We start from the raw sequence: 25,675 nt of genomic DNA on the forward strand, positions 1-25,675 counted from the left end.
AGGTTATATATCTTATAATATCTTAAGTAGGAGCTTAATAATAAAGTTACGCTACTTTTTAAAAGTATTAATTTTATAAAATTAGTTAACGTTAAGGTAGCTACTTTTTAAAAAGAGAGATAATAAAAATTAGTTAGATAATAATAAGAGGCCGTAATTAATTAATAATTACTTTTATAAAGGGGGAAGTTTTTTAATAGGGGTATTATTTTAAAATTAGCCCTAGGGAACGTCTTTAACTTTAATTATAAAAGCTATTATAAATAAATATTATAAGTTAAATTTCGAGGCTTAATAATATAACCTAAGTATAAAGAGAGTAAAGAAATAAAAGCTTAGAATATTTTATAAGTATTTAATAAAATTTAACTATATTAATAATATTTTTAAAACTAATTAAAAAGTAGAATAGCGATGCTTATATAAGAGTAACGCCCGTATATTAATTTATAACGCCCGTATATTAATTCCCTTTTTATTATACGCTTTTTTTATTAAGTACTTTACTTACGTAGTTCTTATTATTCTCTTTATACCTTAAAACTTTTAATATAATAAATTTAATATTAGTTATATTTATAATCTTTTTATCTTATATATTTACTATTAAAATACTTTATAAAAAAGCTAGGGTCTAGGCTAAATATTATTTTATCGTTATTATTAAAGCTTAATAGTGTCTAACTAAGTAATTAGTCTTTTATATAAATATTTTTAATAAGTTTATTATTACGTTTTCGTAAGTAGAAGCGACTATTTTATATATATACGAAATACTAAAAGTATTTATTATTTAAGTATTGTACCTAAAGTAATTCCTTATAAAAAGGATCTTTAGGGTTAAGTAGGGAGTAGTCTTTATCCGTATAAAGGGTTATTATAACTTTTTTATATTCTTTCTTTTTTTTTTTTTTCTTATAGAGTTAGTTATTAAGCTTAATAACGAGCTTATTATACTAAAAAAAGTCATTAAGTTTATTAAGTCGGATTAGTTTATCCTTAACTTCGTCTTTTAGTCTTTAATAAAATATAAATATCTTAGTATTATTTATAAAGTCTAACTAAATACTAAAGTATTTAAACTTAGTAAAGTACTTTTTTACTAATTTAGTTTATTATAGCTATACTAAGTTACGCTTAGCTTATTATTTCTTATTAAGATCTTAAAATAAGGATTTAAAAGCTTTTTTAAATCTATTAAAAGTATAATAAATATTACGTATTTTAATAAAATATTTATTAAATATCTCTTTATTAAAGTATTTTTTTTAGATTAGTTTAAACTATTTAAGGGCTCGTTCCCTAAAGAAGCTAGCGACGTATATAACCTTCTTAGTTTTATTAATAAAATCCCTATAATAAAAGTTTTAATAGTTCTTACCTTAAATTAGAAATCCTTTAAGGGTTCTTAGGGTATTATTATAAATAATTAGTATATTAAGTTTAAGTTTTTATTATCTTTTTTAAAGAGGGATAATAATAATATTAATAGCTTTTTAAAGTATATTAACTTATTAAGTTAAATATTTAACCTCCTTAGTTTTAGTTTTTAAATAACTTATAGCTTTATTAAATATAGCCTATATCTAGGTAATATTTTCGTCGTTCTTTTTAAAACGTCTTTATATAATAGCGTAAATTTTTAAAATAAAATCGAGTTTTTTTTTAAAGTTTTTAATATTTTTTATTTTTTTATTTAAGTTTTTAAAAAGAATAAGTCCCTTATTTTTAAGGCTAGTTAAAGAGGTAAATAGGGTCGTTTTAAAAGATATCGTTTATACTATTTAATTAGTCTTTATAAAATAAACTTATTAAATAAGAATAATTAAAGTATTATAACTAGCTAGTTAAAGTAAATATATTAATTAAAATTAAGGCTATAAATATTAAATAAATGATATCGTAGTTATAAATAGCTTCCCTAAAGCTATATTTATAAATTATAAAATAAGTAAGGCTTTAGTAATTAATTATAATCTTATTAAAAAGGGTTTTTAATAAAAATAATTAAAAACGATTATAAAATTTAATATTAAGTTAATTATTAGAAAAGTTATAAAAAGTCTATCCTTAAGCCCGGCTTAAGTTTATATTATATATAAGTCTCGTTTTTAAATATATTTTTTATAATATTCTTATTTATTATTATCTAACTATTTACTAAACGGTTATTTATTTTACTTATTTATAAAGGAATTAATAGGGATATATAATAAATTAATACGGATATATAGCTCTTAAGGATATATAACATTCTCTACTTTTAATTAATTTAAAAAAATAGTACCTCCTTATAAAAGTAGTAAGAGTAATTATATTAATATAGCTATTCTTATTATCCTTTTTAACCTAAGCTCTAGTTTAAGGTTTTTAAAAATAAAAATATTATTATAACTTACGTACTTTTTTAGAATTATTATATTACTTATTTAAGGTTTATAAATCTTAAATTACTTAGTAATATAAGCTTTTATAAATCTTAAATAAGTAAGGCTTTTTTTTATTATATATTTAAAATATATAAAAAGTAAATTATAGCGACGTCTATGTAACTACCTTTTTTAACGTAATTATAATAATTTATTATTATTATAAACTATTTTTTATTAGCTTCGTTTTTTTTAAATACTAAGTTATATTAGCTATTTATTTATATAATTCCTTATTATCCTCCCCCTATTAAAAATACTAAACTAGCTCCTTATTTATTACTAAAATAAGCTTAATATTTAGCTTTAACTTAGCTAACTTATTTTTTTTATAAACTTAGCTAGCGTTAACTTATTTTTATTTTTAAATAAATAGCCTCGCTTTTTATTATTTATACCTTAGTTATTATAAATAATACGAGCTTAACTAACTAACTGACTTTTTTTAAATAATACTAATTATAATAAAATAGGTTATATTTTATTCTTTAGCCTATTATAAAAGGATATAATAATCTTAAGGTTAAGGATTTAATAATATAGATTTAAAAAAGATATTTTTTAAAAACGCTATTAAAAATATACTTTTTACTTATTAAAAATAGCTAAATTTAATATTTTAAAATAAATTTTATAATAATATAAGATATTTAGTTTAATTAAAATAGTATAGTTTAGATTATAAGATCCGAGGGGGGCTAAGAATAGCCTCTTATTAAATAATATTACTTTTTTTATAAACCGGCTTTATATTTTAATTAAAATAAAATACTTTAAAAAAAGTATTATTTAAAGTTTACTTAAGTATTTAAAGCGAGTATTTATATACTCTTAGTTTATAAATACCTCGTCCTTTATATAAACTTAATAAAAGCATAGCTTTTAATTACTAATTATATCCTATATAATATTAATAAGCTAATATAAATAACTAAGATTATTTAAAAAATAACTTTTAATATTATTATTACTTAACTTAGTACTAAAAATACTGTAAATACTAAAGTTTTAATATTTTTAAATAAAGTAACGGGCCTACTATATTTTTAAAAATAAGTATATTACGTAAAAGTACTAGAGGATTAGGCGTTAATTATTAAACTTTTTATAAAACTTAGTCTAGGCTTTTATAAAAATATACTCCGTTTTAATAAAGATAATAAGCTTTTATATAATTAATACCCCGTAATAAGTATATAGAATAGTTTAATTTATTATTATATTAATATAAGTACGGTCTTTATTACTAAGCTCGGCTATTACTTATATAATTAACTAATAATCGTTATTATTAAACTTATTACTATTATTATTATAACTAAGGTCCTTAATCTATTTCTATTTAGCTTTAAATATAACGTTAAACTTAATATAATAAATATAGAATTATTATTAAACTTTAAAAAACTACTTATTAAGTATAGTTTTTATTTACTTATTATAATTAATAATAATAATAAAAAGCTAGCGAATTAAGTATTACTTAATTAGTTAATAAATACTTATTAAAAAGAACTAAAACTTTTTTAGTCTCTCGTTATTAATAAGACTAAATATTATATTATAAATAGACTTAAAATAGGTTTACTTAGTAACTTAAAAAAGAGAGAGCTTAAAACGATTAGTATTATATATATTATTAAAGCTAATTATTTTAAAAAACTACTTTTATATTTAAAAATAATAAAAAAAAGTCTAAATAAGCTTAACTAAGTAATTAAACGTATTAGCTACTTATTGAATAATATATAAGATCCCTTGTTTATTAAATAGCTGAATTAATACTATTATTAGCGAGTATTTAGCTAGTTTTTTTTAGTTTATATAAGCCTTAGTATTATAAATATCTCGCTAAGTAAATAAGGACTTTAAAAACTATTTTTAAATAATAATACGTATATTACGTATTTAAATCCTAACCCATCGGTTTATAATTTAAATAATATTCTTAATTAGCTAAATAAGCTTATAATAAAAAGGGTATATAAATACTTTAAAACTAAGCTTATAGTTATATTAGCTATATTAAGGATCTTTATATTATTATAATAACTACTATCCCTTAACTTTAGTTTTAGTAACTAATTTCTATTTATAATTATATTTTTAGGATCTCTATTACTTTAGACCTATATTATAACTAAGCTTAGGATTTTATATTAATTATATTAAAATATATACTAAATATTCTTTTTATTTTATTTATATTTATAATATTTTATAATACTAAAGCTATTAGCCTTAGTAAAAGTATTAACTTAATCGAAGAGAGTATTTATTATTAGCTCTAAGTTACTAAGAATTAATAAGTTTAGGGTTTTATTTAAAATAAAAAAGGACGATTTATTATTTTAAGTATAATAAGAAGTTATGGTTTAAAAAAATAATAGACTTAAAAAAGGGTTTTATTATAAAAATAAATAGGGTAATAAGTTTATTTAAGAACCCTACGTTTTTTATTATAAACGGCTTTACTTATATTATTAAATAAGGCTAGTTATTAACCTTTTATTAATTTTAATAACTCAAATAATAAGTTAAAAAATATTATTAAACTATTTTATTATAAGCTAAGTTAGTTATTAAAATTTATTATAAAAAGGAGAAGGACTAGGCCTTAGTAATATTTGGGGAAGGGTAATATACTAAGTAGTTTATATTCTTTTTAAAAAATAGTATATAAAATAAAATATAAGTTATTAAGACTTTTTATTAAAAAGAGGGAGACTGCGCACTAATAAGAATTAGAGAATAATAAAAAGTTAAAAAATATTAGTTTTATTAAGGAATCTTTAATTAAAACAAAAGTTAGTTTTATTTTAATATATTAATATAAATAATAAAATAGTAATTACGTTTTTCGTAATAGCTCGGGTAAAATATTATTTATTAAGTTACTATATATATAAAAATCGTTAACTTTATAAAACTAGCTAATACTAATATAGTTTCTATTTAAAATAAAAAATAATAGTATATTGTTATTATTAGAGCGTTAACGTTTTATAAAATAGTTTTAATTATCTAAGCTATTAAATTAAGCTTAGTAACGTAAGCTTAGTACGTAAGCTATTAAAAGAGCTATTTTATAATATATAAACTAATATAGCTTTAAGAAAAAGAGGACGTAAAACGCGTTAATTATAGCTTCGTAATAAAGCTCTTTTAAAGTATAATTACGTAAAAGAGATTATAAAAAGGGATAGGTACTTTAAAAAAAAGTAATAGAATCTAAGTATACTAATAATAAATTTTTAAACTAATTAAAAATAGAGAATATTATACGTCCCTAAGAGCTATGCGTCCGTATTAATTCGTTATGCGTCCTTATTAATTCCTATTTATAATTATCTATTTTACTTATTTATAAATATCCGTTTCTTATTTTATTATATAATCGTAATTACGTAACTTATTTATAGTTTTTTTATCTTAAGAAGAGTTACTCTAAGTTCGTATTTTTATATATATAGTATAGTAGCTATTATAGATCCCGTGGGGTAGGGCCTTAGCCTTATTATACGTATTAAGTCGTAATACTATTATAGCTAATATAAGCACGTTTAAAGAGTCGTAAAATACTTTTTAATAATATAGAATTTAGCTAAGTAATATTATAAGCACTATAAATAGCTAGGTTAATATAAATATTAAGGTCCGGTATATTAATACTAGCCTAGTTATAATAGTTATAATAAATAAGCTAGAAGTATATAGGGTTAGGGTAATAAGCTAGTACTTTAAATACCTCTTATAAGACCCCTTAAGTAATAATAATATTTATATAAAAAAAGAGATTATACTAAACCTAATTACTTATATAGGCTAATACTAAGAGGTTTTATATATATTAAAATAAGTAAAGCTTATTTTATAAATAAATAATAAAAAGTTAGGAGCTATTTTAGTTAATAATTAAATATAGAGCGTATTATACTTAGTTTTTTTTAATATATAATATATAGTACGGCCCCGGCGGATTACTCCGTTAGGGGGCTAGTTTTAGTTATATATATTAAGTTATAATATTAAAAAGGCTTAATAAGAAAGTAACTATAATAATAAAAACGTATAGGGTATAGAGGACTCTCGCAATACGGTACTTTAAAAGAACTACTAATACTTATAAAAATAATATAAAATACCTCTTTCGATCGGGTTAATACGGCCTTAATTAACAATATTATAACTAAAAGAAGAGGATAGTATTAATTAGATTAAAAGGGTAGACTTCTTAATCGTCTTATATTATTATATTTAAAAATAAATTATTAAAAAGGCTCTAGTTTAATTTTAAAAAGTATATATATAATTAAAATAAAAATCTACGCTACTTAACTCGCTATTTTTAATCGGGGCCCTTTTCTTTATATTTTATTCTGATTAGCCCTCTTATAAATACTTATATAGTAGTTCTTTTTTAGTTTTATAAGTATAAAAGATCGACCTTAATAGGATTACGCTTTTAAAAGAAATTATATAATATAATATACTTTTTAATTATATAATACGTATAATATATTCTAAGTACGTACTTAATATAATATAATAATTTCGATATAAAAACTACTATATAATTTAGAATAAGTAAGCTACTCTCTTTAATAGCAGTACTAATTAAAAAGGTTAACAATAGAAGTTAGTTATAATAGTTAGTTATAATAGTCGGCTATAATAATTAGAGGCGGCCTTTTTTAATTATAGAGGTTCTCAACTTTAATAATAATATAGAGGTTTTTAAAAAAAGGGCTAAATAGGCTAATATTTATTACTCTTTTACTATATTAAAGCTTATAAAGATTTTTTTTATTCTTATCGCTTTTAATATTGCCCAAAGCTCTATTTAAACTAAATAAATTTACTAAATAAATTCACTAAATAAATTTACTAAATAAATTTCCTAAATAAACTTATTAATATATAAACTACTACTTTACTCTTAGTATATAATTAGTAATTAATAAGCTAAAAATACCCGTTAATAAATCTACCCCTCTCGGGCTAAGCGCCCTCTTTAGTTAGTTCAATATTATAACTATCGTAATTAACATAAATATACCTAAAAATTAGTAAAATACTTTTTAATAATATAGAATTTAGCTAAGTAATAATATAAATATTATAAATAACTAGGCTAATACGGATATTAAAATCTAGTATATTAATATTAGCTTAAAAATTATATTTTATAAAATTAGAAATCCTTTTAATATAAATTATATTATAAATATAAGGGAATATATAAGGGGCCCCTTAACCCTTAATTAAAAAGAGTATATAATATAAGATCTAGCTACTTACGTAAGCTAGTACTAAGAGGTTTTATATATATTAAAATAAGTATAGCTTACTCTTTAAATAGTTAGAAATAAGAAAAAGTTAAGAGTTTTAATTAGTAATTAGGTATAAAGTATAATATACTTAGTTTTCCTTAATACGTAATATACAATACGGCCCTAGCGGATTATTCTATCGAGGGGCCATAAATACCTATATTTAATTAGTTTTAAAAAAGAACTACTAAGACTAACCGCCCTACCCTATTCTAATAGAATTTTAAAACTAACTTTAATAACTAAAAAATAAAAGACTTTATAAAATTAAATAATACGATTTTTAAAAAGCTAAGAAACTTCTTTATAAATAATAGTATTAACTTAATAATTAAAAATCGTAGTTAAATAATAAAAAGAATTATTAATATTCTTAATACTTAATACTTTTTTACTTAGACCTTTAAAAAGATCGTAACTTATTAAAGCCGTATTAAATATTTTGAGCTTTTTATATTAAAACCTACGCTTTTTTACTTATTACTTTTATTATAAATAAATATTAATAACCTTATTTAACGAACTAAAGAAATAATAAAAGGATTTATATAACCTTAACTAGCTTAATCTTAGTAATTAAAAATACGACCTTAGTTTTATTATAAACTAATTAACCTATCGCCTCTTTAAAAAAGAAAAAGAAAGAAAATTAAAAAATAAAATCATCGTTATTTAATTACAAAATTTACCCTGTTAGATAATATATTTTAATATTAAATCTAAAAATAATATTATACTTAATACCCGCTAATTTATTAACCTTACTAAGCTCTTTAATAATAAAAGTAAGTATAATAATAAGAAATATAACGTCTTTAATAAAGAATTTCGGATTTTTAAAGTATTATATTAATAAATAAGAATTAGTAAATAATACTATTTTAATACTTTTTTAAGTATACTTAAGAGTAAGGTATTAACTTTTTACTTTAACTAACTTAGTAATATTTTTAACTCGCTTAGTCTTAATATAATATATTAAAAAACTTAAGAATATTTCGAACTACTTACAAGTTATTAAAATTACTTTACTAAGCTCTATAACCTTTATTAGTACTCTATAATTTATAAGAATTTAGGTAAATCGAATTAATAAATCCTATAAGCACTTATTAACCATATTATAATTTTTTATAAAGCGCTAGTTACCTAAGAATCTATTTTTAATATAAGTAACTAACTCTTTTATTATATAAATAATATATTAAAATATAGACTTATTATACTTAACCCGGTACTTATATTTATTAATATTTATTACTAACTTAGTATTTTAATTAATATTTTAAAAAGAGAGTATAATTACGATAAGTAATAATAATATATATAAAATACTATTTATAATAAAGAGGTCCTCGCTACTTATTAAACTGATTATACTTATAATAGCTTTAATAAAGAGACTTAATTTAATAAATAAAATTAATATAGTTACGGTATTACTAATAAAAAGTACTTTATTTATTATAAAACCGGCTATTAGTTAACTAAATACTTAAAAAAAGAATAATATTAGGTATACTAAAAATATTAAAATCGTAAAAAAAAAGAAAATTTATACTAAGTTTATATTTACAATTCCTCGTTTTTTATAAGGGAACTGCTCTTATAAATAACGATAACGACAATAATATTATAATTTAGTATTTTAATAGCTTCGACTTTAATTATAAAAATAATTACGAAAATAAGATTTAGATTTTAATAGTATATTTTATAACTACTACTAGCCCCCTAACGGAGCAATCTGCCGGGGCCGTATTATATATTACGTAAAGCGCTAGTTTATTACCCTAACTTTATATATTTTTAATCCGCTTATTATAATTATTATAACTAAGCTAATATTAATATACTAAATTTTAATATCCGTATTAGCTTAGCTATTTATAACGCTTATAATATTACTTAGCTAAATTTTATATTATTAAAAAGTATTTTATTACTTTTTAAATATATTTATATTAATTATAATAGTTATAGTGTTAAGCTAATTAAAGAGGGCGCCTAGCTTAAGAGGGGTAAACTTATTAATAAGTATTTTTAGCTTATTAATTACTAATTATATACTAAGAGAGTAGTAGTTTATATAGTGGTTTTTTTCTAGCTTTATAGGTACAAAAGATCGACCTTAATAAGATTACGCTTTTAAAAGAAATTATATAATACGGTACACTTTTTAATTATATAATACGCACAATATACCCTAAGCACGCGCTTAACGTAATATAGTAATTTCAATACGAAAACCGCTATATAATTCGGGATGGGCAAGCTGCCCTCTTTAGTAGCGGCGCCGGCTAGTTTTCTCTAATACGTAATATACGGTACGGCCCCGATAGATTACTCCGTCGGGGGGGAGTAGTAGTTTATATATTAATAAGTTTATTTAATAAATTTATTTAGTTTAAATAGAGAGTAGCTTTAGGTAATATTAAAAATAATAAGGATAAAAAAATCTTTACGAGCTTTAATATAATAAAAAAGTAGTAAATATTAGCCTATTTAGCCTTTTTTTTAAAAATCTCTACGTTACTATTAAAATTTAGAACCTCTATAGTTAAGGGCTACCTCTAATTTTTATAACCAACCTTTATTATTAACCTTTTTTAACTAGCGCCGCTATATAAGTATATTACTTAGTTTATCGTTAATAAGTAATAAAGTAGTTTATTTATTCTAAATTATATAGCGGTTTTTATATTAAAATTATTATATTATATTAAGCACGTACTTAGGGTATATTATATATATTATATAGTTAAAAAGTATACCGTATTATATAATTTTTTTTAAAAACGTAATCCCGTTAAGGTCGAATTTTTATACTTATAAAGCCGGAAAAAAAAAACTACTATATAAATACTTTATTAAGCTAAGTATTATAAAAAAAAGCGCTTTATAATTAATATTATAGTACTTTAGTAATTATATAAACGCCGCGAGCTCTACCAGATCCGTTAAATTAATAATAATAATAACCTAGCTAATAATTTATAAAAAGTATATTAAATAAATTACTTAAATAGGTCGTTAATAAAAGAACTATTATAATTAAAATAAAAAGATAAGTAATACGTAGTTAAATTAATAATATACTATAAGTAGTAAATTGCTTAACGAACGTATATACCTCTCGGGCTTTGGCTTAAAAAAAAACGTACGTATTTAGAACGTAGTTAGTTAATAAAAAGCTCTTTTTTAACTACGCTAAATTTAGTAATTTTTAAAAAGTTTAGGTATACGAATTATATATATTAAAAATTTAAAGAAGGAATTAGAAAAAGGGGATATTAAAATCTTTATATAAATATTTATAATAAAAGTTATATTAAAACTTAAGTATATAGTTTTAAGTATTTTTAAATAGGGGATCGTTAAAAATTTTATTATTAGTTCTTATTAATAAAAAACCTAGCCCCTATTTTACCTTTTTTTATTATTAAAATAGGAACTATTAATATTAAATTATAAAATAGAAAAGGGGCCTTATTAAATAGTTAAGTAAGAGTAATAAATAAGTAGTTTAAGTCCGTATAAACGGACCTTTTTACTTATTTTTATTTACTAAGGGATCGCGGGCTCTACTTATAATCTTCCTCCTTTTTATATTATATATAATAGACCTATATTAACTTATTAACCTCGCCGCAACCGAAAGGTCTAACCTGCTTATGTATATACTAATAGATCCCTACTCGGTTGTGGCTACTTTAGTCGGCAGCTATGCCCGGGGTTTGGCCAAAAGCCGACTCGTAGACGACGAGTCGCAATGGCCCACTCGCCCTGCGATTGTTGAATCAAGGCCAGCTGCTCCCGAGTTCGTCACTGCTCTATCTATTCTCTTTGCTACGTCTTGTTGAAGACTCTGTCTCTGCTGCGTCTTTTCTTCGCCGATTCCGTTGTCCATGCCCTGGAAGCCCCCTACCCCCTCTCCCTCTTCATCTCTTGCTACCTCGGCTCGGTTGGTGTTTGCCACCGTCTCTGGTTCCGTGTACCTATACTCAATCCGCCTAACCAACCAACCGACCACCCAACCCTGTCCCCCCCCCCCCCTTTCAGCAGGGCTCAGCCTGTCTCTCCGACTGCGTATGTTCCCGTGTCCTGACGGGGTCCGCAGTCTCGGTTGTACCTGAAAATGCTTCATTGCCTCTTGCCAGGTTCCTATGTGGCTATACGTTCTCATCCTTCGATCACCGCCGCCGTCTACCACCTCGAACTAGGCTCGATCCGCAAAACATAGTACTTCACTCGCGTCGATTCGTCCATTACTGAGTATAAGAGCTCGTGCACAAATTCAGTAGACATTGTCGTGTGTTGAAGGGGCGACAATCCGTATTCGCATAGGGGGTGTGGTAGGAGACCCATCCGTCTGTACGGGGGGGAATGTAATGTTATACGGTATAGGTCGTAATATACCTAGTGTCTGGTACTTTCTCTGCGTAGAAGATGATAAAGTTCTTCGAGGTTCCTCGTACTAGTTATCGCGGGACGTTATAAACTTTACCGGGGTCATAAGTAACCCGAGACCTATCTGTGGCTATCGGACCAACTTTTATCTAAGTATAGTCACTAAACTTTTCAAAATAGCTCACATCTTATCCGCCGTAATAGTGATGGTGTTATTCATTGATGTGCCGTATTTTATGACTTGCTCTTAGGATTTTTATATTTAGAGCCCCCGCGCGGCCATGGGCAGGCAAGATCCGTAAGCCAAGAATACTGTCCTAGACCCCGTGTGTTCGAGACACGTGTGTAAGGGGCTGGTCCCTAGGCTTGCTCAATGTAGAGGTGCCGTCGGTCGACTATTTTAAGCTGAAGGGGGAAGAGTGGGATTACAGGGGTGCGCGTCTAGCTCCTGCATTGCATTCCTGGGCTCGACGGTGTACTGTGGCAGAATAGTAGCTCCGGCAAAGCCAGATATCTCAACCGGGCTCCAGCCCGTGACACTAGCCTATGTGAGCGGGAACGTCAGGGGGAGCGAGCCATGTCCACTTACCCACGACTCAAACGATTGCTATAATCCCGCCATGCCCGACAGCACATAGCGACTCAGATGCCGCGGACTGCACCAACCGGTTTGGAAACGTACGATCATATCCGACGATGCCATGACTAAAATGCTCATGATTATAATGTCTCGTTCCGAGATGTGTCTTGGCGAGCTCGCCGGGGGAGTGCATCATCGGAATAGCTGTGCCTAAGCTTAGATACGACCCGCGGACGAACAACTTTGCAATTAATTTCTCCTTCTCGCCTACGGGGTTTCAATCTCCCCGAGTCCATATCCGTGTATTGATTAAAGCTTTCACTTGGTGCACACGGACAGACTTAAGTATCCGACCTGCATGGTAAGCCATCTTGATAGGTCAGAGTATTCCTAAAGCCACTCTACTTAGCAATCAAGAAGGTGGGCAAGCAAGAGCATTAGATTCCAGGTTCCTGTTATCATTCGATAGTAAGACCTTTCCATATAAAGTCAGTCGATGGGACGCAAAAGCCTTATGGCCATTCTGTTTCTGCTACCCAAGCTGTCACAGTAAAATATCCTTTTATTCACAATGGCAATGTTGAAGCATTTTGTCTTACTCGGAATCCTATCTCGGCCGGGGTTTACCGCCGCGACGCCGAATTGTAAATGTGTAAGATACTACTCTTCCTCAACAAAAGCTTGTTGCTTACTCGGCGAAGGTCCCGGAAAACAGCTGCTGGCCGTCTCCCTCCCAATGGGATGCTCTCAACACCTCTATATCCGGCAAACTGGTCGACGTGCAACCTGTTGCAGTTTCCTGCTATCCCGGCGCTCTGTTCAACATCGACACTTGTGCGGATGTCAGCTCGAAGTGGGACAATTGTGCTTGGCAGGCTGAACAGCCCGCCGGGTTGTGCCAGGAGGCTGACGATCTGAAATGCCCTCTAGTTGTTCCGCCGGCCGTGTCTGAAGATGACTGCACCAACGGAAACGAGCCCAGATATGCAGTCAATGCGACTGCAGCCGGGGACGTGGCAGCTGCCATCCAGTTTGCGAAAGATAACAACATCAGACTTGTTATCAAAACAACTGGCCACGATTTTCTCAGGCGCTCCCAAGGGTTCGGGAGTTTGTTGGTCTGGATGAGGTACTATCGTACAGGCCTCGACTTCCAGCAGACGTTTCAATCCTCTTGCTCCGAGGCCTTGAATTGGAAAGGCAGTGCCCTGAAGATTGGTGGAGGGTACCAGTGGAGTGATGTCTACGCCGTGGCGGCAGCAAACAATGTCATTGTGGTTGGCGGAGGAGCGCCTTCAATTGGTGCCATCGGTGGCTGGTTACAAGGAGGCGGGTATGGACCAGCCACTCATCAATACGGCATAGGAGCCGATCAACTCCTGGAGGCCGAGGTTGCATTAGCAGATGGGTCTATTGTCATCGCCAACACATGCCAAAACTCGGACGTCTGGTCTGCCATACGAGGTGGAGGCCCAAGCACTTACGGAGTTGTACTTTCGGCAACTTTCAAAGCATACCCAAACGTTGGTGCTGTGGGTCAAAAGCTCTCCTTTGATATCCCATCTACAAACAGCTCTGCCTTCATGAACGCCATGGCGGTGCTGTACTCATCACTTCCTGATCTCATCGAAGAGGGTTTTACGGTATTCGGCCACTGGGGCATATCCAACGTTTCACTTATTGGAAGTGCTCCTCCGGGTTACTTCCACAATGCCTACATGATCAATAGGACTGTAGAAGAGGCACAGGCTGTGTTCTCTCCAGTGCAACAGAAGCTTGCGGCTTTTGGTCTGAACATAACTCAGAGATGGGCGTCATATGATGACTACTGGGCGCTGTTTAACAACGTATCCGGGGGCGACAATCCGGGTTTCCCCATTGGCGTCATCTATTCTCGATTTATGGATAAAACGGCGATGCAAGATAATCCGTCAGACCTACTCCAGACGCTTGACACATTGGCTGGGGCTCCTGGAGACTCTACCCGCCTCGCTATAGAATGCATGTCAGGCGGCAAGGTTTTTGAGGATGCCAACGATCGTTACTCCAGCGCTCACCCCGCATGGCGTAGCTCGTACTGCCTGCAACTAGTTCAGCGTGGATGGCCGCCGGATGCCGACAAGGCGTTCATTTCGGCCGTGAAAGACGACGTCACTTCGGTCAAAGGCGGTGCTCTGATAGCGCTGGCGCCAGACACGGGTACGTACATGAACGAGGCTGGTTGGGAAGATCCAAATTGGAAGGACAATTTCTACGGTTCAAACTATCCTCGTCTGTTGGATATCAAAAAACAGCGGGATCCGGGCAGTGTGTTCTACTGTCCTACTTGTGTCGGAAGCGATGAATGGGTCGAAGATGAATCTGGTAGGTTGTGCCGAGTCTAAGGAAGTGAGATGCAACAGATTCGACAGATCAGGGGGAGCCACTGGCGGGCGTGGAAGAAGCTTAAGGGGCCAAGTGGTACAAGGGTGGAGATAGACCCCGACGCGGGAGAAGTATCGTTGACTAGAGATTCTATAACAATCAAGCCTATGACTTGGCGCTGCACCTACTGTTATCACAAAATCTAGGTCGCCAACCTTCGCCGAATAGCATTCCCAGTCTCTACTCACATCTCCAAATTCTGCGGGGGCTATATGCCTCACAATCTATCTATCTTTCTCGCTGCTGACCAAACGGCAAAGCAATAACGCCAGGACAACCATAGAGGATGATTTACACTGACGGCAGCAGTGCGCCACTAACACACATCCGCATGGTAGGGTGTTGCCCAGATAGTTGATAATCTACGGTGAAAAGCAAATCAAAGGCCCTCCACGCCTCATAGGAGTGATCCAGGTCCAAAGCGTTTTCTCCATTGCGCATAAAGCAATGATTAACCGTTCGGCACAGTTTCTAGTCTAGTTTCTGTGAACAAACACTCAGTACCCAAGCTTAAAGCCCCCCCAATTGAGCGTAGTGAACACCCCGAGTTCGTCATATCTTCCTCTAATCTCCCTCATCCTCTCGATATTCTCAACAGGGAAACCGGCAAAAACGTTCTGGGTCTCGGAAGCATCTCCCATATAAACAAATTCCGATGATGCTAAGTCATTAAGACGATTTTCAGAGTGTAGGCGCGCAAGTAGGGACCTGGTCCACGATGTGATACGCAGGTCGTCCTCTTCACGGTCCCATCCCGTAGAAAATTGCCACCCTAAGATGACCAATCAGACAAGGTTACATGGAACGCGTTGCAGCCGTGACTTACAAATCTCGTCGATGTTATCATCCAAGCCCCAGGTATTACCAATGCCGTTAGTCTTGGCCACTCTAGCGGATGACTTTGGCGACATGTTCAAAATGAACGTGGGATAGAGGCCTTGGACATCACTGATGTCGTCCACAGCGTCCCTCCACTGCTTGTACATCCCGTAGATCGCGTCTGAATTCGGCTTGATAGCATGCTGCCCATAGGTGTTTCTAGCCAGCTTGTTTAGCATAGTACAAGCGAGAATCCAAACGTGAGCAGCCACTCATCACACTCTGACTCACCTGAACATTTGGTAAGGGGACTCGAGCATTGAATGCCAGATCTTGGGCGTGGTGACATTGTCTACTCTGGATGTCGCCGAGATTGTAGAGAAGTTGGAGAATCGGTGCGGTGGAGAGTTCGCTCCCTCCTGAACGCCCATTATTCTAGCCGAAATCAGCTTTGTTGTAGCATTCTTCTGTATAGTCACCACTCCGCCAGCGGCAATAGACGGGTCGTCTGCTTCAACAAAATCACAGACGGCCTTGATGAATGCCGGGATAGCACCCTCGTCAAACTCCTGGATGGTCGTACTGATTTGCCGAGCCTCAAAGGTTTTGTAAATAAAGCGTGTAACGACTCCGAAGTTGTTGACGCCTCCCTTCAGGGCCCAGAACAGATCGGAGTGAGTTGTCGCATTCGCAACGACTTGTGTTCCATTCCCAAGAACAACATCGTAGCTTACGACGTTGTCCATTGCAAACCCGTATTTGTTGTTGAAATAGTGGAATCCGCCGATTAGTGAGAGTCCAGATATCCCGATTGACTTTCCTCGGCCGCCAATTGCGTACCGCCCATAAGGGTCCAGGGCGTTGTAGATGTCGATCCATCTATTTCCTGGCCCAGCTTCAATCAGTTCACCGTTTCCGACAACTTTGAGATGTCTGAGACGGTTCAATGCCAGTAGCACCCCGCCGTTGATGTTGTTGGATCCTGGAATCTATCACATGATTAGTACTGAACGGAATAGCGCAAGGTGAGTTGAAGTGTTAACATTCATATGACCAGCAGCTCTGATAGCAAACTGAGCCTCACAGCTACTGAGAATTTTGATAGCATCTGCAACTTCAGTTGCGTTGAGAGGAAGGAAGATGCAGGCTGGGTCCATGTTCGAACGCTTGTCCCAGAAGTTTGTAGATTCAGCCGCGTAAGTCGTGCTGTTAGGCATTAATAGTAACTCAGGGTACTTTTGCCGCAAGGAGTTGCATGCACATGGCACTCCGGTCTCGACGTCGCGAAGTTCGAACTTGGTCGAGCTGTGAGGCAATGGCCCAAGCATTTTCGCAAGAGTAGTTCCCGAAAGCAACCATGTTGCGGCAACTTTGAGTAACATTTTAGACGATTATTGTATGAAGTGTAGATTTTGAGGTGTTTGGTTGGTGTAAGTTGGAACTTGTTTGGGATGCCCATGAGGTTCTGAACAATATGTTCTCTATATATATAGGTAACAATGCATGGTTCAATGATATCCTGTGTCTTCGGTCTGGCATCTACCCTAGACACCATCCGGCATCTTCGGAATGCTATGGAGTGAACTCATATAGCCATAATTAAAATCACAGCCGTATTCGTAACCGTATTACACGAATATCAGCCTAATGCCTGGTTCCCTCCGCTTGGCTTCCTCGATATTGTTTCCTGATACTTTTAGGTAAATCCATCTTGTGAGTGCCAAGATGTCCCCGTCCCAAAGGCTTCATAAATCTAGAGTCGATTTTAATGGCCATAACAATGATGTACATCAGGCAATTAACAAGGTATGTTGTTTTCATCCAAGTCAGAGCCACAATACGCTCAAGAGGAATATTGGCTATGGTTACCTACTTCAGACTTGAATATAGTCAAAATACTTAGTGGTTGTTCATTGTTTGCCCGCAGGCCCTGTTATTCTTGAGCTGGTAGTTCTTCTCACCTCACATAGTTGAACAACGATCATCGTGGAAATGTCCCTCGCTGAGAGATCATGTGATGGGTAAAGTATTTACGTAGTGTGAAGTAAGCATTGGTAAAAGTGGTGATGGATATACACGAAGAGCATCGATTAAAGGCTACACAGCGAGGACACAATGGCTCCATAGCCCGTGTAAGAAACTTATTACGCTATACTAAATCGGTGATGCTCGTAAATGCATGATATCTTCCACAGATTGACATCAGGGATCAAGTTTTAAGAATCAATGCCTTGATAGTGAGTAAGCTGGTAGGAATTCTGATGTAGAATACGTACTCTCGAGATGATTCATTCAATGTAGTCGGCTACATGAAGCCTCCGACTTGCTCCAGACGGAGGAATGTTTGGCCGATTGAAAGCTAAGAAATGCCTATTCACGGGACCCCTGCTTGAGCTGCTCGCAGCGCTACGGTGACTTTGCCTATTTCCCTTGCAATGACGAGGCAGATAACAGCTAGGTATGGATGAGAAACCCTGGATTCTGGGTTTTCCCCCGCGATTTCCACGCATGGGCGGGAACCCCCAAAATCTGCTTCTTTTCCCGCGGTCTAAGCGAATGGGCGGGAATCCCAGAGCTCTGTTTCTTTTCCCGCGGTTCACACGAATGGGCGGGAAAACGCTAGTGAGCTCTCGGATGTGCCGACTTGGCATGCCCGGTGAGCCACCTAAAGCATACTTGCGAGGAAGTGACGCTGAAGAGATGCCATTGAACGCGGACCATCCTAGTCATAATCGTCTCGAGTCCGCAATCGTCATAAAAGCCACATTAGATGCTACCTTACTGGGCGCTTCCTCCTCTCAGTCACCAGGCCACAGAAGTGCAACGACAAATGGATGCCGAATCGACTCCAAAGATCATCTGGTAAGAAAGAGGGTCTTTTAGACTGGAAAATTGAATTGTTATCATGTTCTATGCTATAGTAGAGGTCTCTGCTTCTGCAATCCGATGCCATTTGAGTGCCACGTTAGGTACCATCATTATGGCGTCTTTAAGGTCCTGATGCGTTGATGGCGTCATAAACTGCCTCCACGTACTTCTTTGTTCGATAGTTGGCAAGACCAGCATTCTCCATTTTATTCATCGTGTAGGCAATGGTCACTCCCCTTGTTTGGTCCGCTATCACGATCGAGCCACCCCACCCGCCCCAGAAACACACGCGGCCTTCCGGGAGCCAGTCCGCTATTGTGCCCCTTGCTGTGAGGGCAAATCCCATGCCAAAACTGGTCTGATCGCCGAAAACTAGGTCTCTTCCCAGTATCTGCTCTCGGAATATGAGATCAATGGTCTTGGGTGATAGTAGTCGCACCCCGTCCACCTCCCCACCAAGGGAGACAACGGATAGAATGCGCGCCAGACCTTTCGCGGTTGCGTGACCATTGGACGCACCAAGCTCGGCTAATCTCCAACCCGGTGTGTTGGCAATTTGTGCTTGAATCGGAGGGTTCGTCGTAGCTTTCTTCCCGAACGAGCCGACGTCAGAAATTGGAGGCGCGTCAGTGGGCGGCGGAATAATCTCTGCAACTCGATGCCAATCCATCTCTAGAGCACCAAGCTGGAAATCTGCCTTCAGAGGTATTGCGATCTCGTCTCTGATGAACGTTCCGAGGGACTTGCCAGTCGTGCGAAGAACAATCTCTCCTATCAAGTGGCCCATGGTGATCGCTTGGTAACCGAAAGCTGTTCCGGGCTCCCACCACGGTTGTTGCTCGGCAAGCAAGGCAGTGGCTTTGGGTATGTCGTAGACGTCTTCCATAGTCATCGCAGCGTCCCAACCAGAGACTCCGGATGTGTGAGACAAGATGTGGCGGACTTCGATATTTTCTTTTCCATTAGTCCCAAACTCGGGCCAATATTCAGAGACCTTGGCGAACGGCGAGATGATGCCTCGGTCAATGAGCATGAGCGCAGCAAGGCTGATAACGGTCTTGCTCGATGAAAACACATTGACAATGGTGTGTTGTTTCCATGGAGCGTTGCCCTCCTTCTGGGTGAAGCCACCCCAAATATCCACAACATCTTTTCCGCCTATGTTCACGGCAATAGATGCCCCGTGCTCTTCACCATTGTCGAGGTATTCTTGTAGTAGGACCTGAACAGAGGCGAACTTGTCGTCGCAGAAACCTTTCACCTTTGCTGTCATGTTGAGTTTTCGATAGTGGGGAGTCAAAGTCGAACAACAGCCCTTCACCCAAATGTCCAGCCTTTTCTTATGTAGGCATTGTCTCGTTATCAAGAGACTTTTGACCGTGATGACACACCACTCACTCACGGGAGCGCCGTGAAAGACCGACGTAATCAGTGCCTCCGACTTACAAATCAAATGATTAAATTCTGATTATGGCCAGGAGGATAGACGCAAGACAAGGCGTACTACAGGCTCCGCCACTGAGTCGAACTCCTAGGGTCGAGGTCCCAAATGTCGAGATCAGTGCTTGGATGAGTGACCGGGATTCCCAGGTATTTAGCGACTTGACTTTCTCCACTTTGCAGCATCGCTTCGACTCAGCACTCCAGTCAAGCCTTTCGAAGGCCCTCACCAAATTCATCGGATCTTTAGGGTTTATTTTGGAGGGAAGGGGGTGTTTCCATCAGGCTCCTACACTGTTTCCTCGGCACTGGACGGCTTTTCTTTTCCTCGTCTCTGCCTTCTGGTCCTTTTCTTTGGGTCGTATACCCAGGCAGAATGAAATACTATTGCTGCACCTCGAGGTCATATTCAAGTTTGGAATACTCAGCCTGGCATGTCTGAACCGCTGTCTACAGTGACCGGAATCGGAACTACCTGAAATGGTACTGCGATGACAGTGTGGACAATAAAGCGACCAGGTAGCTAATGGCGTGGCTTGATCTAGGTTCTATCTTTGTGTCATTATCACGATGGACTTCACAATATGAGATATCCCGACTAACGTGGATGGGGCTACCTCAAGGGTTACTCATTCAACAGAAATGCTTAGCAATCTTCATTATTAATACCATTGCCCTACATGATGTAAGGGAGTCAAATCCCTCATAGTCCACTCCCGTAGGCTGTGAAACTCCGGGACTACTCACTAGCTCCACCGGCCTGCCGCTCCGGAAGTCCACGGAAGATGGACTTAAGCCCGTAGCATACAGACGGCGTTATTTATACTTTGCCAGGGCAAAGCTTCTTGTGCACATGTTGGTGCGAGGTTCATTGTTTGTTTAAAATTCTACATTGGAAAGCATCTAGCTATTAATAATTGCCCTATTTTTGGCTGTCCCGACATGAGTGTCACCGCGGGTTCCAACCTACGAGTGGCCGTTGTTCAGGCCGAGCCAGTGTATTTCGATCTTAAGGGTGCTGTCGATAAGACAATCAAGCTTATCGGGGAAGCTTCCAATCAAGGCGCAAGATTAGTTGCATTCCCCGAAGTTTGGATTCCCGGCTATCCATCATGGATCTGGTATGTCGATTGATCGAGAGTCGCAGAGCTATATGTTGTAGAGACTGATTTCATGAGTAACCATAGGGCACGAGGCTGTGACATTGACCTGGTTCAGAGATACATCAAAAGTTCTTTGCGTCTGGACTCCCCAGAAATGACAAGAATCTGCGAAGCTGCCGCTGTTCACAACATCGATGTCGTGCTTGGCTACTCAGAACGGGACGGTGACTCGCTTTACTTGGGGCAAAGCTACATCGGCGCGGACGGCGTCATCAAGTGCAGCCGACGAAAGATCAAACCTACGCATATGGAGCGAACCGTGTTTGGTGACGGTAGTGGAAAGTCACTTCTGAATGTTGTTGAACGCCCTGAGATTGGCAAGGTCGGGATGCTCTGCTGCTGGGAGCATTCTCAGCCGCTGCTCAAGTATCATACGCACTCTCAAGGGGAGCAAATTCATGTCGCGGCTTGGCCAGCCCAGTTGCCTCACGAAGAGGGTAAAGGCCTGTGGTCCACGGCCAACCAAGGTTAGTCCTCAAACTACTTTCCCTTGTCACACTTAACGGGTGAACGGTATTGCGTACGACATGTTCTGACCAGAGCACACGTCCAGGGTCCCTCAATCTTTCCGTCACCTACGCCATAGAGGGTGGCTGTTTCGTGCTACACGCCTGCGCCATCATCAGCTCCCGCGGGGTTGATATTATGCGAACTCATGATGGAGATCAGTATTATGCGCCAGGTGGCGGTAAATCCTGCGTTATTAGGCCGGACGGCAAGGTCATTTCTGAATTTCTCCCCGATGATCAGGAGGGCCTAATTATGGCTGATCTGAACATGGATGACATTCTGCGCTCCAAGGCCTATCTAGACACCCAAGGGCATTATAGCCGACCTGACCTTCTTTGGGCGATGGCAAACACAGAGGAGATGAGAAGGGTAAGATGATGATTCACACATCTTAAAATGGGTGCAAGTATGTAACGAAGTATGGGGGCCATCTAGATCTATCTAGGTGATAAATGAATCCAACAATAATCGGCAATGCTCCCATCTATGAAGATTTCTTGAAAGTGGAGTATAAGAAACAAATGGAACAAGACATTCAATACTGATGTGTCTTAATACCAAGAAGCTATCGCATATACAGATTACCGTAGGCTAGGCATGAATGCAAATTTCACATATGGCATTCTGCCACCCTTAATTACAGAGCGTATTTGACTACTTTCCACTGACCATGTGTAATGGTCCTTAATAGTTCGCTTTTCGCTCCTTCTTCTTACGATCTCCTCATGGCCCATCTAAACAAAACACGCCACAATACCTGTCAGGATTTAAGGCCGTTCGGCAATTTCGAACAAGCACGCGGGCCTCTTTGCCACCTCAACCTTTCACACCGGGTCATGGTATCTTCTGGTTCCATAGAGTAAGTGTCGGTCAGTCGTATACACGAACGGAGATCCTGGATCTCTGGAGCCCGACATTTTTCTCTAACCCATAGTGCCTGGTTAAGAATCCACTATCGAGCTTTGATGGCTACCCACAATTCCAGTCATGCAGAACGCAGGTCATAAATTAAGGTTCCTTATTGAAACCTAGTCCCTTGGCCTTGTCGACCCTGTCCAAGCCGGCGCAGCTTGGTACAGCGAAGGTGAAGGTATGCGTTCAGAATGAGTAGTTGGCTGCCCAGGTTGGCGGAAACTGGCGCGCAAAATTCCCTGTATCATTTGTAGGTGGCATATTAGGGATAATGAAGAACGACACGTCGAGGGTTGACGGTGCAAGGAGGTCAAGTGACCGGCAAGCGGCGTAGGTATGAAGGCTCATGTAGGAGGCATTCCCAAGACCAACATCCCGAAAGAGCAGGACAGGTCACTATCAAATCCGAGAAGACTTAAGGTATTAGAAATAATAACAAGCACTAAGTCATACTTACCAGAAGGAGTCAGATTGTGCATACCTATCTTTTCACATCTTCTACACGGAGGATGCATTATTAGTGCGTGCATCCAATATCCTATATGAATCTGGACGGAGGGAGTTCTAGAGAGTCCAGATCCACAGTCTCCACGTGAATCCCGAATCTCCGATTAGTCCATGGCCCTGGGTTGAACAAGGACTGCAGCTGAGTCACAAAATCATGATCATAGGCAGATGCTGGCAGCCAAATGGTCATTTGCAATAGAGCCACTCAACCTTGGAAGCCCCGCAATATCTTCGTTTTGGATTACTAATTCTACTTTTGTTCTCGCTCTCTGGCCGAGCGCCATTGGCAAAACGTTTATATATCGGTGCTCTGACCCCTCTCCAATACCAGCCCTTGCAATAAGTCTACCACACAACAGACCTGTTCATTCCAGCATCATTCGCAATGTCTCATCTTACCTATACCTCTTACGAAGGCTACGGCGAAAGAGTCAAGAAAAGCCTCTGGTATAGTCAAGCTGTCCGCATCGGTGACATCATTGAATGCTCGGGGCAAGGTATTACCCCTCCCTCTTGTCCGTTTCCGCTTCATAAGCTCTAATTTGTTGTGTGCCAGGTGGCTGGGACCGCGACACCGATAAGATCGACCCCAACATTGTTACACAGATCGAAAAAGCGTTCGATAATGTCGACAGGACTCTTAAACTAGCCGGAAGCCGCGGCTGGGAAGACGTCTTTTTCCTGCGATCCCACCACCTCCCCTGCAACCAAGAGGCTCTGGATACTATGGTTCGCTGTTTGAAAAAATACTGCCCTAACCACCAACCCGCTTGGACCTGTCTCGGAGTTCCTCGTCTGGCTTTTGACGATATGCGAGTCGAGATCGAGGTCCGCGCTCACGTTCAGAGAGAGTGAGCATCTATCATCTTCAGTGTCACGACCCAACATGTATTTCAGGACCAAAGCCCGTCTTGCGGTGTCTATGTCGGCCATCCTAGATAAATACGTTAAACACGGGAACTTGGGCGGCTCCTCACGGAGCATGTTGTTGTTTTGTCTATTATCACTACTGTCATTACTATTTGTAGGAATGCTGTGATGTTTCCTGGTGATTCTATACCTCTATTATATCTAACATTTCTATTACTTCTGTACGCAGCTTCAAAGTACCCAGAAGACCTCACTGCTGCCTGTAATGCAGACTCTACGCCAGAACGCTGTGATACACCGACAGTGCGGCCCCACGAATCTCTAGCCACCGAGCATGGTCTTTCGGGCCCCTTCCGGCTCTTTGACGTGCTGTCCCGGGCCCAAGAGGTACGGGGGCTGCCGGCAAGCCCGCTCGACCTATCCGTGCAATACGTTCCGCAGGGCCTCGTTGAGCAGTGGGCCCAGTGGACGGATGCAGCACCGTTATCAAGGGAGGGTCCTAGTGGTAGATGGGCTAGGATATGCTATGTATGCATGGAGGGAGACTTCAGTAGACGAGATCTACCTCTCTTAGGAATCCTACGATATGAAGGGACCCATAGAGAATTTAGATTACCAGCCTGCTGGTCAACTCACCAGCCGAGGGAGGATCCTGTTCACCTGTAAAGGAAACATCTGAGAATATTGTCACTCGGCAACGACGGCAGACAACTCGAAACGGTTGCTTGTGTTGAGCTCGCTGTCGTGGAAATCAGCATGCTGTACGGATCACTATACACAGGCGTTATACTGCGTATGTTGATGAGTATGATGAATGAATGGCTATGGGAAGGAACCCCATATCTATGTATATCAGGAGTCTACGATCCCCGTGGATAAGGATACTCTTGCCAGCCTTACTCATACCTCTGGTTGAGCATTAGTCAGGTCGCTCGCGCTGAAACAATTACCATAACGAGTGTCCTGGGGCAGTCTGACAGAAGGAAATGGCGTTACCGTACAGAGAAACTTGACAGCAGAGTCAATACTTCAATGCGAGATGCATGTTGTGGTACAGTAATACTACATGCTGCGGCCTAGGTGAGCTTATCGCAAACCATGCTCCACTATCCATCTTGGCTGCTCAGTCAAATCACGGAGACTTCGGGAAGAAATGATGTCAATGGGTCCAATAATTTACAACTTCTTCCCTCTTGATAACGTTTCCTTAACTGCTGCTGTTTGAATGAAACAAGTCATCCGTCACTCCCAATTCCAACGGCGGAGACTCCTCGTCTCTCTTTCCCGGAGACTTCCCCGTTGGCCTTCTTCGACGGTACCAATATCTCCAAGGGTATTGTCGTCTGTATTCCTATCGCCATCATGCTCTGGTCCATCGGTCTTGTCCTGTTCTTCGGTCTTCCTGACTAC

At 36.5% G+C, this 25,675-nt stretch overlaps 6 protein-coding genes across 6 annotated transcripts; 4 read left to right on the forward strand and 2 right to left on the reverse strand.

Moving 5' to 3' along the window:
• Positions 1–13,110: 13,110 nt before the first annotated feature.
• Positions 13,111–15,136, forward strand: CCOS01_13170 (uncharacterized protein; the record flags this gene model as incomplete). The annotated part of the gene is made up of 2 exons (XM_060461316.1): positions 13,111–13,113; positions 13,433–15,136. 2 exons carry the CDS (start codon positions 13,111–13,113, stop codon positions 15,134–15,136), a joined length of 1,707 nt encoding a protein of 568 aa, XP_060308518.1.
• A 537-nt stretch (positions 15,137–15,673) lies between these two features.
• On the reverse strand, positions 15,674–17,323 carry CCOS01_13171 (FAD binding domain-containing protein; the record flags this gene model as incomplete). Its single annotated transcript, XM_060461317.1, has 4 exons — positions 15,674–15,948; positions 16,003–16,214; positions 16,287–16,984; positions 17,264–17,323. 4 exons carry the CDS (start codon positions 17,321–17,323, stop codon positions 15,674–15,676), a joined length of 1,245 nt encoding a protein of 414 aa, XP_060308519.1.
• A 1,661-nt stretch (positions 17,324–18,984) lies between these two features.
• Positions 18,985–20,136, reverse strand: CCOS01_13172 (beta-lactamase; the record flags this gene model as incomplete). Its single annotated transcript, XM_060461318.1, has 1 exon — positions 18,985–20,136. One exon carries the CDS (start codon positions 20,134–20,136, stop codon positions 18,985–18,987), a length of 1,152 nt encoding a protein of 383 aa, XP_060308520.1.
• A 1,109-nt stretch (positions 20,137–21,245) lies between these two features.
• CCOS01_13173 (uncharacterized protein) lies at positions 21,246–22,354 on the forward strand (the record flags this gene model as incomplete). Its single annotated transcript, XM_060461319.1, has 3 exons — positions 21,246–21,424; positions 21,491–21,933; positions 22,020–22,354. 3 exons carry the CDS (start codon positions 21,246–21,248, stop codon positions 22,352–22,354), a joined length of 957 nt encoding a protein of 318 aa, XP_060308521.1.
• Positions 22,355–23,780: 1,426 nt separating this feature from the next.
• Positions 23,781–24,250, forward strand: CCOS01_13174 (uncharacterized protein; the record flags this gene model as incomplete). The annotated part of the gene is made up of 2 exons (XM_060461320.1): positions 23,781–23,892; positions 23,952–24,250. 2 exons carry the CDS (start codon positions 23,781–23,783, stop codon positions 24,248–24,250), a joined length of 411 nt encoding a protein of 136 aa, XP_060308522.1.
• Positions 24,251–24,433: 183 nt separating this feature from the next.
• Positions 24,434–24,931, forward strand: CCOS01_13175 (uncharacterized protein; the record flags this gene model as incomplete). The annotated part of the gene is made up of 1 exon (XM_060461321.1): positions 24,434–24,931. One exon carries the CDS (start codon positions 24,434–24,436, stop codon positions 24,929–24,931), a length of 498 nt encoding a protein of 165 aa, XP_060308523.1.
• Positions 24,932–25,675: the final 744 nt, after the last annotated feature.

Source organism: Colletotrichum costaricense, assembly GCF_030867565.1.
Source record: "Colletotrichum costaricense strain IMI 309622 chromosome Unknown Scaffold_16.1, whole genome shotgun sequence".
Taxonomy (NCBI): Eukaryota; Fungi; Ascomycota; class Sordariomycetes; order Glomerellales; family Glomerellaceae; genus Colletotrichum; species Colletotrichum costaricense.